The sequence below is a fragment of the Delphinapterus leucas genome, chromosome 7 (assembly GCF_059928025.1).
Source record: "Delphinapterus leucas isolate spDelLeu-1000000601 "Yukka" chromosome 7, BTC_Dleu_Yukka2, whole genome shotgun sequence".
Lineage (NCBI taxonomy): Eukaryota > Metazoa > Chordata > Mammalia > Artiodactyla > Monodontidae > Delphinapterus > Delphinapterus leucas.
The window spans coordinates 52,277,446-52,290,806 of NC_143135.1; the positions used below are offsets into that span (position 1 = coordinate 52,277,446).

Consider the following 13,361-nt stretch of genomic DNA (forward strand, 5'->3'; position numbering starts at 1 on the left):
CTGCAGACAACTATTTTCCTTATGAAAAACAGTTTCTGGCTTACTACTGCATGTTGGTAGAGACTGAACACCTGACCATGGGACACCAAGGCGACCATGCCTCCTGAGCTGTTCAACATGAACTGAATGTGCAGAACTCCCTCATCAAATGAAAGCAACATTGGAGATCAGGCTCAAGCAAACCTGGAAAAGTTGCATGAACTAATATTGCTTAGATTCCTGTGATACCTACTCCTGCTGTACTGTTACTTCTCCATCAACCCATAACAAACGTCCTATAACCACTGGGTGTAGGAGAAAAATCTGGAGCTAGGTTTACAAATGATTTTGCATGATATGCTAATACTAACCAAAACCAGACTGTTGCAGGATTATAACTCCATACAAAGGTGGCTCTGAAAGACAGGGGAGGAGAAATCCTCCTAATATGTAAAACCTAGAGCAACATATCTGATTGTTCATTTTCCTTGGTTGGCGAGATAGCCAGAAGTACAGGTCTATGCTGATTCATGGGCAGTGGTTTAGCTGAAGAGTCAAAGTTTGGAAAAAAATAATGTAAAACTGCTGACAGGGAGGTCTGAGGGGAAATCATGTGAACAGACCTCTCAGGATGAAAAGGACGTGTAAGGACTATTTCTATCCCACGTGAATGCGCCGAAAGACTTCCACTGCAGAGGAGACTCTCAGTGATCAGGTGGACAAGATGACCCATTCCATGAGTGTCAGTTGGATAACCTGGTGCTTGCAAAATGGCCTTGGCAGCAGGGAAGGAGGCTACACACTCACCCTCAACAAAGCACATCTGCCTACCACCCCTGCCGAGCACCCACAGAGGCCAATGCTGAGCCCCTAACATGGCACCATTTCTGGGAGGATTAGCCAGTCACCCAGTAGGATGACTACAGTGCACACCTGCCTTCATAAAAAGGGCAGTGATTTTTTTTTCTTACTGAAATAAATATGTATTTGAGACATGGATTTTCCATCCCTGACCACAATATTCTGCCAGCATCACAATCTGTGGACTTTCGAATGTCTTATTCATTATTCTGGTAGCACATATAACATTGCTTCTAACCATGGAACACAATTCATGGCAAAGAAGTACAAGAATGGGCTCACATACGTGGAGTTTAATTTTTTACCATATACTCCATCACGCAGAAGTAGCTGACCTAATAGAATGTCAAGATAGTCTTTTGACAACTTATTTATTGCACTAGCTAGCAAGCTACCCACTGTGAGGTTTGGGTGTGGACTTACAGGATGGAGTGTCACACAAACTAGCAACCAAGACTGATGCTGTTTTTCTCACAACCAGAGCATAAGGGCCTAGGAATGAATGAATGAAAATGAAAGCAGCTCCTCTTATAATTATACACAACAATCCACTTGCAGTTTGTAATTCCTGCAGCTTTGAGCTCTTGAGTTAGAGGTTTTAGTTTCCTAGGGAGGAATACTTTTACAGGGGACACAAGAACAGTTCCACTTAACTGGAAATTAAGTTCACTACTGGCCACTTGGGCTGCTCATTCCACTGAATCAACAGGCAGGAAAACAAGGGTTTATGATATTGGCTAGGTGATTGATATTGACAATCAACAATAGGTATGACGGCTACTACACCTTGAGGGCAAAAAGGAATATGTTTGGAATCCAGGGAATTATCTGGTGTTCTTTTTTTTTTATCATCTTTAATTTCTTTCATCAGTGTCTTATAGTTTTTTGCAAACAGGTCTTTTGTCTCCCTAGGTAGATTTATTCCTAGGTATTTTATTCTTTTTGTTGCAATGGTAAATGGGAGTGTTTCCTTAATATCTCTTTCAGATTGTTCATCATTAGTGTATAGGAATGCAAGAGATCTCTGTCCATTAATTTTGTATCCTGCAACTTTACCAAATTCATTGATTAGCTCTAGTAGTTTTCTGGCGGCATCTTTAGGATTCTCTATGTATAGTATCATGTCATCTGCAAACAGTGACAGTTTTACTTCTTCTTTTCCAATTTGTATTCCTTTTATTTCTTTTTCTTCTCTGATTGCCGTGGCTAGGACTTCCAAAACTATGTTGAATAACGTGGTGAGAGTGGACATCCTTGTCTTGTTCCTGATCTTAGACGAAATGCTTTGTTTTTCACCATTGAGAATGATGTTTGTTGTGGGTTTGTCGTATATGGCCTTTATTATGTTGAGGTAGGTTCCCTCTATGCCCACTTTCTGGAGAGTTTTTATCCCTCTATGCCCACTTTCTGGAGAGTGTTGAATTATGTCAAAAGGTTTTTCTGCATCTATTGAGATGCTCATATGGTTTTTATTCTTCAATTTGTTAATATGGTGTATCACATTGATTGATTTTCGTATATTGAAGAATCCTTGCATCCCTGGGATAAATCCCACTTGATCACAGTGTATGATCCTTTTAATGTGTTGTTGGATTCTGTTTGCTAGTATTTTCTTGAGGATTTTTGCATCTATATTCATCAGGGATATTGGTCTGTAATTTTCTATTTTTGTAGTCTCTTTGTCTGGTTTTAGTATCAGGGTGATGGTGGCCTCATAGAATGAGTTTGGGAGTGTTCCTTCCTCTGTAATTTCTTGGAAGAGTTTGAGAAGGATGGGTGTTATCTCTTCTCTAAATGTTTGATAGAATTCACCTGTGAAGCCATCTGGTCCTGGACTTTCGTTTGTTGGAAGATTTTTAATCACAGTTTCAATTTCATTACTTGTGATTGGTCTGTTCATATTTCCTATTTCTTCCTCGTTCAGTCTTAGAAGGTTATACCTTTCTAAGAATTTGTCCATTTCTTCCAGGTTGTCCATTTTGTTGGCATAGAGTTGCTTCTAGTAATCTCGTAGGATGCTTTGTATTTCTGCCATGTCTGTTGTAACTTCTCCTCTTTCATTTCTAATTTTATTGCTTTGAGTCCTCTCCCTCTTTTTCTTGATGAGTCTGGCTAATGGTTAATCAATTTTGTTTATCTTCTCAAAGAACAAGCTTTTAGTTTTATTGATCTTTGCTATTGTTTTCTTTGTTTCTATTTCATTTATTTCTGCTCTGATCTTTATGATTTCCTTCCTTCTGCTAACTTTGGGTTTTGTTTGTTCTTCTTTCTCTAGTTCCTTTAGGTGTAAACTTAGATTGTTTATTTGAGATTTTTCTTGTTTCTTGAGGTAGGGTTGTATAGCTATAAACTTCCCTCTTAGAACTGCTTTTGCTGCATCCCAAAGGTTTTGGATCGTCATGTTTTCATTGTCATTTGTCTCTATTTTATGATTTCCTCTTTGATTTCTTCAGTGATCTCTTGGTTATGCAGTAACGTATTGTTTAGCCTCCATATGTTTGTGTTTTTTACCTTTTTTCCCCCTGTAATTCATTTCTAATCTCATAGCGTTGTGGTCAGAAAAGATGCTTGATATGATTTCAATTTTCTTAAATTTACTGAGGCTTGATTTGTGACCCAAGATGTGATCTATCCTGGAGAATGTTCAGTGCGCACTTGAGAAGAAAGTGTAATCTGCTGTTTTCAGATGGAATGTCCTATAAATATCAATTAAATCTATCTGGTCTATTGTGTCATTTAAAGCTTCTGTTGCCTTATTTATTTTCATTTTGGAGGATCCGTACATTGGTGTAAGTGAGGTGTTAAAGTCCCCCACTATTATTGTGTTACTGTTGATTTCCTCTTTTATAGCTGTTAGCAGTTGCCTTATGTATTGAGGTGCTCCTATGTTGGGTGCATATATATTTATAATTGTTATATCTTCTTCTTGGATTGACCCCTTGATCATTATGTAGTGTCCTTCCTTGTCTCTTGTAACACTTTTTATTTTAAAGTCTATTTTATCTGATATGAGTATTGCTACTCCAGCTTTCTTTTGATTTCCATTTGCATGGAATATCTTTTTCCATCCCCTCACTTTCAGTTTGTATGTGTCCCTAGGTCTGAAGTGGGTCTTTTCTAGACAGCATATATATGGGTCTTGTTTTTGTATCCATTCAGCAAGCCTGTGTCTTTTGGTTGGAGCATTTAATCCATTCACGTTTAAGGTAATTATTGATATGTATGTTCCTGTGACCATTTTCTTAATTGTTCTGGGTTTGTTTTTGTAGGTCCTTTTCTTCTCTTGTGTTTCCCACTTAGAGAAGTTCCCTTAGCATTTGTTGTAGAGCTGGTTTGGCGGTGCTGAATTCTCTTAGCTTTTGCTTGTCTGTAAAGCTTTTGATTTCTCCATCAAATCTGAATGAGATCCTTGCTGGGTAGAGTAATCTTAGTTGTAGGTTCCTCCCTTTCATCACTTTAAGTATATCATGCCACTCCCTTGTAGCTTGTAGAGTTTCTGCTGAGAAATCAGCTGTTAACTTTATGGGAGTTCCCTTGTATGTGATTTGTCATTTTTCCCTTGCTGCTTTCAATAATTTTTCATTGTATTTAATTTTTGCCAATTTGATTACTATGTGTCTCGGCGTGTTTCTCCTTGGGTTTATCCTGTATGGAACTTGCTGCGCTTCCTGGAATTGGGTGGCTATTTACTTTCCCATGTTAGGGAAGTTTTTGACTATAATCTCTTCAAATATTTTCTCGGGTCCTTTCTCTCTCTCTTCTCCTTCTGGGACCCCTATAATGAGAATGTTGTTGCGTTTAATGTTGTCCCAGAGGTCTCTTAGGCTGTCTTCATTTCTTTTCATTCTTTTTTCTTTATTCTGTTCCGCAGCAGTGAATTCCACTATTCTGCCTTCCAGGTCACTTATCCGTTCTTCTGCCTCAGTTATTCTGCTATTGATTCCTTCTAGCGTAGTTTTCATTTCAGTTATTGTATTGTTTATCTCTGTTTGTTTGTTCTTTAACTCTTCTAGGTGTCTTTTCTTTAATTCTTCTAGGTCTTTGTTAAACATTTCTTGCATCTTCTCAATCTTCACGTCCATTCTTTTTCCGAGGTCCTGGATCATCTTCACTATCATTATTCTGAATTCTTTTTCTGGAAGGTTGCCTATCTCCACTTCATTTAGTTTTTTTTCTGGGCTTTTATCTTGTTCCTTCATCTGGTACATAGCCCTCTGCCTTTTCATCTTGTCTATCTTTCTGTGAATGTGGTTTTTGTTCCACAGGCTGCAGGACTGCAGTTCTTCTTGCTTCTCTGGTGTTCTTCTTAAAAGGGTCATATCCATCAGTCAAAGCTGATGGAATTTTTGCAAGATGAACAGAGTTTTGGAGCAGGATGATGGTGATGGTTGCACCACAATGTGAATGTACTTAATGTCACTGAACTGTACACTTACAAATGGTTAATATGGGAAGGCTTCTCATAGGGAAAAGAGGACGGTCTGAGATAGCCCTCGGAATATGTACAGAATCTACATAAGAAGAGAATGTAATGGTCGTAAGCAGTGTCTCTGGAGTCAGACGGACTTGGTTCAGATTCTGCCACTTATTAGCTTTGTAACTCTGGTTGAGTTATGTAACCTATCTGTGCCTCAATTTCCTCATCTATAAAATGGGGATAATAATAGGGCACTTAACTCATAGGGTTGTGAGGATTAAATGAGTTAGCATATGTTTAGTGTGACAGAAGAGTGTTGTCTGACACATAGTAAGCATTACACACGTATCGTTATTATTTTTTTTTAATTTAACTTTTTAGTTAAGTATAGTTACAATATTGTATTAGTTTCAGGTGTACAACATAGTGATTTGATATTTTTATAAATTATACTCCACATAAAGTTATTATACAATATTGGCTATTTTCTCTGTGCTGTACATTACATCCTTATATCTTATTTGTTTTTGTTTTACATCTTTACTGAAGTATAATTGCTTTACAATGTTGTGTTAGTTTCTGCTGTATAACAAAGTGAATCAGCTATGCATATACATACATCCCCATATCCCCTCACTATTGCGTCTCCCTCCCCCACTCCACCCCATCTCTCTAGGTGGACACAAAGCACTGAGCTGATCTCCCTGTGCTATGTGGCTGCTTCCCACTAGCTATCTATTTTATATTTGGTATTTTATATTTTGTTATATATGTCCATGCCACTCTCTCTCTTCATCCCAGCTTACCCTTCCCCCTCAGAACCATTTTTTTTTTAAGATTCCATATATATGCGTTAGCATACAGTATTTGTTTTTCTCTTTCTGACTTACTTCACTCTGTATGACAGGCTCATTGCTATTATTAAGCGAGGAAAAGACCAGTACATTCTGGCCAGAAGGCATGGCTCAGCAAATGTGCAGAATGGGAATATGCAAATCTTATTTAGAGGGTTCCTGAAGGGGAATAGTCTGGCAAGAGCAATAGCCACAACTTACCAGTGACCGATCAGAGGGAGGGAAAGTGACTCTCCAGACACCGGCGTCTCTCCTAATAGCACAGAGGAGTGTGGGAAACCCAGCTGGGGCCTCCCGAACCTCTGGGGCTCTGTTCCCACCAGTGCCTTTTCTGGGAGCTTCAGTAGGTGGCATTCTACCTGCTTTGAGCACTCACAGCCTGTCCTTACAGACCTTTTGAGCTGCTTTGGACTATTTCTTTGGACACATGTACCCAGACAAAGGCTCAGGAGGGAAACACATGGGACAGACTCCGGGATTGTAGAACTTACCGCTCTGCGACAGCCAAATTGGGTGGCAGGGAGGTGAGCCCATTGCCTGTGAGGAGCAGGACACGGAGGTGTGGCAGAAGCCCCAGATCACAGATGGCCTCCGCAGTGAGGCTGTTGAAGGACAGGTCCAGGAACTATGGCACAAAGATATAAGATGGGGAAACAGAAGCACTACTCGTGACAATGATGCTCATATATGAGGTGGGAGCTGGATTTTTTTTTTTTTTTTAACCTTCCAGGAGGGCCCATCGCCCACAGGCTAAAACCCTCCTGACTCTCAGGATTAACTTTCAAGGTCTACTAGAGTCATTCTACTATGTCCAACCTATTTGCCAGCCTCAGCCCCCATACTGCAAGCCTTTGTTTACCCCATGGTGCTGGCCAAAGTGACTGCTCCCCATTCCTTGCCACACCCCATGTAGAGATCTTTGCTTGAGCTTTTCACTCAGGAATGCCCTTTCTCCATGTATCTGAATCCAAGTCCTAAAAGGCCAGTTCAAAAGCTGCCTCCTTATAAAACCTTTCTTAATTCCCCAGCCAGATGGAATCTCTCCCTCCTCTGACTTTGAGTGCTTTATCTAGACTGTTCTGAGGTTACTGCTCACAGTCAGCCAGGTAACTGTGATAACTGGACATAAGCCTGAGGAATAAGGTACTGGTACATGGATGTGCTGAGCAGGTGCTGGCACACAGTGGTGGACTAGGCTATAAACTCTCTGAGGTGAAGCACCTTGTCACTGTATTGATGTATCCTTATAATCTAGCATAGTACCTGGCACATAGTAGATGCACATTAAAAAACCAGCTGAAATGAACTGGCTTATTAGGACAATGACCCAAACTGACACCTCATCATAAAGCACTTTCTAACTAGCCATCTAGATTCATGAGATAGTTGACTTGAGTTAGGAGACCAGTCAGGAAACAGTTTCTCTCTGCAAAGACAAAGGCAACTGTGATAAATTATATCACCCCAGTCTCTGGTCTCCCTCTTCTAGAAGAGCCTCTCTGGACACTCACTTTAGCTCTTATGTACAAGTCTGCTCCCTTCCCTCTCCCTCTGTAATAGGGAAGAACCTTTGTACTCTATCACAAGTTAATCACTAAAGGAATGTTGCCTATAAGCTTAAATCATACGTAATGGCCCATCTCTGGGAACCCCACCTCCCAAGTAATGAGCATTAAGCTAAAATACCTTTATCTCACAGGAAACATCCTGATCAGGCCCACCTGTGAATGACTGCAGGAAGGAAGAAATTAACACATCCCTTCCGGAGGCTGACCAGAACCAGGAAATGTTAGACTTTACTCCCTCCTCTTTTAGTATAAAAGAAGCCTGAATTCTAACTCAGGCAAGATGGTTCTTTGGGACACTAGACCACCATCTTCTTGGTCTGCTGCGTTTCCAAATAAAGTCACTATTCCTTGCCCTAACACCTTATCTCTCAATTTATTGGCTTGCTGTGTGGCAAGCAGTACTCAGTAATACCTCCACCAACACACACCCATAGACGCCTACTGAATGGGGCCAGTTTCCGCATCTTATCCCACTGGTGCAGGGACAAGGTTTCTGGTCCGCCACTTCAGTGAAATACAGTCAGTCACACATACACAACTGACTGCAGGTCATTGCTGGAGGAGGACTGGGTTTGGTACTCCACTTTAGTACTTAATTGACAGGCTCTGTAGACCTGGGTTTAAGTCCTGGCTAATTGTGTGATCTTGGGCAAATTATCAATACTTAACCAAGTTTCCTTATCCATAAAGTGGAAATAATAATGGATTTTTATGAGGAATTATGTAGGTAAAGCCTTTAGCATGAAGCCTAGTGCACCGTAAATGCTTAATGTTGGCTGTCATGGTCATCACAATCCCTTCATTCAAGGCCCCTATACTGAAGGCTTACTTTGAACCAGTCCCTGCCCTGTGTGAGCTCACAGCCTAGTTGGGCAGCTAGATACATATATGTGTCTGTTTAAGTAGCAATGCTGCTGGGATAGATGTTTGAGCTCCACCAGGGGGCCCAGACGGGCTTCACGGAGCAGGTGATGCTTAAGCTGTCCTCAGAGACTAGTCGGTATTCACCAAATTGTTAAGGGCAAAAAGACATACAGCACAGCAAGTGGCATGTATAGAAGCCAGGAGGCAGCCTTGCTTATTCTGAGAACTGCAAATGGTTTGGGTATGAGTAGAGTCCATGGTATACAGAGGGCTTGATAGGACTGCACAGGCCATGAAAGATGCCCAGCACCAAAGGAATGCCGAGTTCATGCTGCCATCAGTAAATTCCAAGTTTTGAGAGTTCACACAAATGGGTGATCCCACTTGGCAGGGGCAGAGAGAGAAGCCTTCAAGGATGAAGACCTGGAAAGCTGGCTTGGATAAACATAGATAAAGATGGGGATCATTCTCTCCTTCATACACATATGTGGACAGTCAGCAATGGATTCTACCTCAATATCTCTCATACTTGTTTCTTCCAATCCATGCTTTATACAGCAGCCATGCCACAGTGGTTTTTCTAAAATACAGTTCAGACCCTATTACTCCTCAGTTCCAAATCCTTCAATGGACCCCTGTTATCCATAGGATAAGATTCAAAGTCCCTCTAAGGCTCTCCACAGTTTCTCTTCCGTTACCTCGCCAGGCTCATCTATCGCCACACTCTATGGTATCTCACTCCATTCCAACCATACTGGGCTGTTCCATCAGTGTTCTAGCTCAGAAATTGGCAAACAAAGGCCTGTAAGCCAAATCCAGCCTGCTGCCTGTTTTGTATGGCCTGTGAGCTAAGAATGCTTTGTACATTTTTAAATGGTTAGGAAAAAAGCACAAAAAGAATAACATTGTATGAAAATTATGTAAAATTCAAATTTCAGCATCATAAAGTTTTATGGGAACACAGCCCTGTCCCTTTGCTTACATATTGTCTACAACTGCTTTCCTTCTACAACAGCAGAGTGGACTAGTTATGACAGTTATGACTAGTTATGACTGTATGGACCGCAAGGTCTAGAATATTCACCGTCCGGCCTCCTACCAAAAAAGTTTGCTGACCCTTGCTCTGGCTGCTTTGGCTATTTCATGTCGGGTCCAAATCTGCTCTCTATGGAAGTAAGGGCAGCTCAAAGAAACGAATAGTCTTAGAACTGCAGGTCGCAGAATTTCACAGCTGGCCCAGAATTTACAGAGGGGGAAACTTCAGTTCCAGAGAGGTAAGTTATTTGGCTGAGGAGGTATGGCAAAGTAGTGGCAGACCAAGACTAGAAGCGAGGTCTCCTGACTTTCAGGGTAGAGCTCCAGCTGACTCTTTTTCAGGCCCGTATGCAGAGAATCAAATCATGACAAAGCTGTTTTCCTAAACTGACTCCTGAAGAGTTCTACTCTGGGTGACAGCCTTTCTGGCAAACAAGGACAGAAGATTCCTAACTTGGATGCTGCATCTGCTGAGTCACATCAAGTTTTATTACACATCAAAGTATTCACTGCCATGAGCTGCAAATTCAGGACATTTGACAGGTTTATCCTTTTTCTTAGAGAGCCCTTTCAAACCACAGAGAGATGAAAACAAATGATTGGCCAGGAGATTTCCTCTTCTCATCTATGTTCTGCATCTTGACTTTGGTCTGCTCTCTTATGTAAATAAATTCCCTTGGGTAGGGCTGGTCTGCTGGATAAATAATCTTCATCAGTTGTTATCAAACTATGAAGTAGGGCCTCCCAAAAGTCCATTATGATCAACCAGTAAGTCAGCTGTGGGGTCAGAGCCTGTAGTCATGTCCCCTCCCTGTGGCCCACTGGCACTTGAAGTAGGGGTTTGAAATGGTAAGGATGAGGAAGGTAGGATGCCTGGCACAATGCATGATATATAGAAGCTCAATAACTACTTTTATAAGAAGCAAAATAAAAAATTAATGGAAACTTATAATAAGCTCCCAGGCCTGTAGGTGAGGGAAGTGGCTCCCTGTATCTCTAGAGCATCTGGAACCAGTTTCCCACTGTCTATAATAAACTCTGGTATAAAATGTTTTTAACCTAGCACAAAATTGCATCAGTTGTTGTAAATTTACTCTCTCCCTCTCCCTGTATTATTGGACCTTCAAGAGCTTTGCTTCCTGGATAAGCATGAGGACCACTCCTGTCAGAAATCATAGTAAAGCACTGTTATCCTCAATATGGCTGGAAACCATGGAGAAAAGGTACCATCACATTCAGTATAGCATGCTTTAAAAATGCAAGGACTTATAATCCACTTTAGGAAGATTACCATCCCAAGCGGTTAAAACTTCTTAAAACTTTGGCATGTAAAGGGCATCAACTCTTAAAAGTTCAGTTTTGTGTAAGGTCTCTCTCTGGCCAGACCAGGTTAAATGAGGTTTTTATGAAGAATGGCCAACTCTTGATGTTTGTAGATTAAATAATTTAAGTTACCAGCTCTTTGGGGTAAACCCCAAGGCTCATGACATGCAGACATTTTGCTGAGGTGTGACTCTGAAGCTCTTCTAGAAGGCCAACATGTGGGGAAGAGGCCATTACTTAGTGAGTGAGCCTGGCCAGATGCCCACCCCACACCTCAAGCCAGCTCTACTGTTCTCTACTCTCCATGTATGCAGACTCCCGCGTGGTGACAAAAGCTTTGTTTCTTTGCGAAAAATGATCCTAAAGTTTTCATGGATGTTGAAGAGGTGATTAACTTGAAGTATGAGAACATGTATAGAAAATGCGTGACGATGGGAAATTTAATTTAGGAGAAAGCCAAGAGTGCAAACAAAGTTTTTGTATTTGTGAATACAAAACAGCTGTGGATGTACAAATGTCAAGAGTCTGGTATAGAACTTATAGCAGCCCTACTTTATTTCATACTCATCCCTGGGCCTATGGCCCATAACCTTATCTGAGCTCATTAGAACCAATCTGGCTCACTCATACCAGGATGGGTCTCTGGAATCAGTCCATAATGCCTCTAGTTCAGCGGGTCCAATTTGCTGTGCCTAGCACTTAACCTCCATGGCTCAACCCCCACTGGATCCAGATCTCCCCTCAAATTCTCCTTCCTACAGTACTCTATTCAAAATCACTCCTCTGCACAGACTCCTTTGGACATGACCTTTGGCATTTATTTTCCAAGACCACGCCCCGTGGCCATAAGTATAATATATTCTCACCCACTAGCCACCACCTCCACCAGCCCCACTCCCTTATTACCACCACCAACTCCACCACCCGCCCCAGAGGAACACCCTGAAGCAAGGTGGCTATAAAGGCCCAGAGAGCCCCTTCTCAACAGTTTTAATCAGTAGACTCCTTACACCCATTCCTTACAGGGATACAGGTGGGCACCAAAAACTCCCTACCTCCAACTTACTTCCAAGGACTTAAAGTCTCCATACTTCACGTAGACTGTTTTGATGCCATTAAATGTGAGCTCCAGTTCCTTTAAGACTGGAAATGTGTGAAATGCCTCTACAGGGGGAGGAGAAAGAGAGAAACGGTGGCTTGTGAAGGACGTAAGAGAAAGATATTAACAGTGGTCATTTACTGGGTTCCCACTGCGTTAGGCCAGACACTGTGTAAAGTGCTTTACATACATGGATACTAAACCTCTAAAACCCCTGAAAAATAGGGATTACTACTTCCACTCCACTGCTGAAGAAACCAAGGCTTAGCTAGGCTAAGTGATTTGCTAGAAATAGAATTGCTGGTAAGTGGAAGGGCCAAGGACTGAATCTAAGCCTAATTCCAAAGCCCATTTAAAAAATGATCTTTATTATTTCTGGTTATAAAAGTGAAACATTCCCACCAAAAAGCTTTAAAAAACATAGAATCATAAAAGTTCCCTTTAATCTCAACACCTAGAGGTAACTATTCAAAGCTTCATGTATAATACCCCAGACTTCTTCTCATGTGTATACTGACACACACACACACACACAAACTTCTTTTTACAAAAAGGGAATCATACTATACACGTTGTACTGTGACTTGCTTTTTTCCCTTTACAATATGACTTAAAGATTGTTCCAAGTCAAAACATATAGATCTGCATAATGTCTGAATTATGTTCTGTTGTATAGACATACCCTATTTTAGTTAACCATCCCCCTAGTGATAGTCGCTAGACTATATGGATAAAAGGTTAAGAACACTCTTCCCCTTCTGCTTGAGAACTGGACCTTGGGTTAACTTTCTAGCCTTCTTCCCTTGGTAACATGAAACAAACGGTATGGTCACTGTGTTATTAGGCAATATTGCTATGGTAAAAATGACCCCAGGTTAGTAAACCACATCTGGACTAGGAGAAACTATAAATGAACTATAACGATCTCAAGGGGGCACTATAACTTTGGGCGTCTGTGTGTGTGGTGATGCCTATAACTGGACATGTCCTTTGCAGGAACTCTGGGAGCCATGTCTATGGAGTGTTACAACAGCTATCTGATCCCATAGGAACAAGGTTTCTAAGCCAGAGTGGCTCCTGCATCCACCCAATGAGAGTTTCATTGTTTTGGCCCTGAGCTAGGGGCCACAGAGAATGGCTCATGGATGGCTACATGAACAGCAGTGAGGATTCCACTGAAGAGGAACTGCTGACGCTGTGCTGCTGGCATACTGTGTGGAATTACTCAGAGCCTTCTAAGTGAACCTGGTGTCAAGTGTGGCCTATGGTGGTTTTGTGAGTTGGAATGTTCTGTAGAGCCTAATAGAAAGATGTGCTTTCGGGATGTTTCCAATGAACATCCTTGTACAAGTGTGTTTCTG

General features: G+C 41.3%; 1 protein-coding gene across 1 annotated transcript in view; it reads right to left on the minus strand.

Annotated features, from left to right (window-relative positions):
- XRRA1 (X-ray radiation resistance associated 1) overlaps positions 1–13,361 on the minus strand; it is a 95,863-nt gene that overhangs the window by 62,282 nt on the left and 20,220 nt on the right. Inside the window, exons 6-7 of the mRNA XM_089915308.1 lie at positions 11,968–12,065; positions 6,603–6,736 (exon numbers count right to left, since the gene is read on the minus strand). Of these exons, the coding sequence (XP_089771434.1) occupies positions 6,603–6,736; positions 11,968–12,065 (232 nt within the window). The remainder of the gene's footprint in view (positions 1–6,602; positions 6,737–11,967; positions 12,066–13,361) is intronic.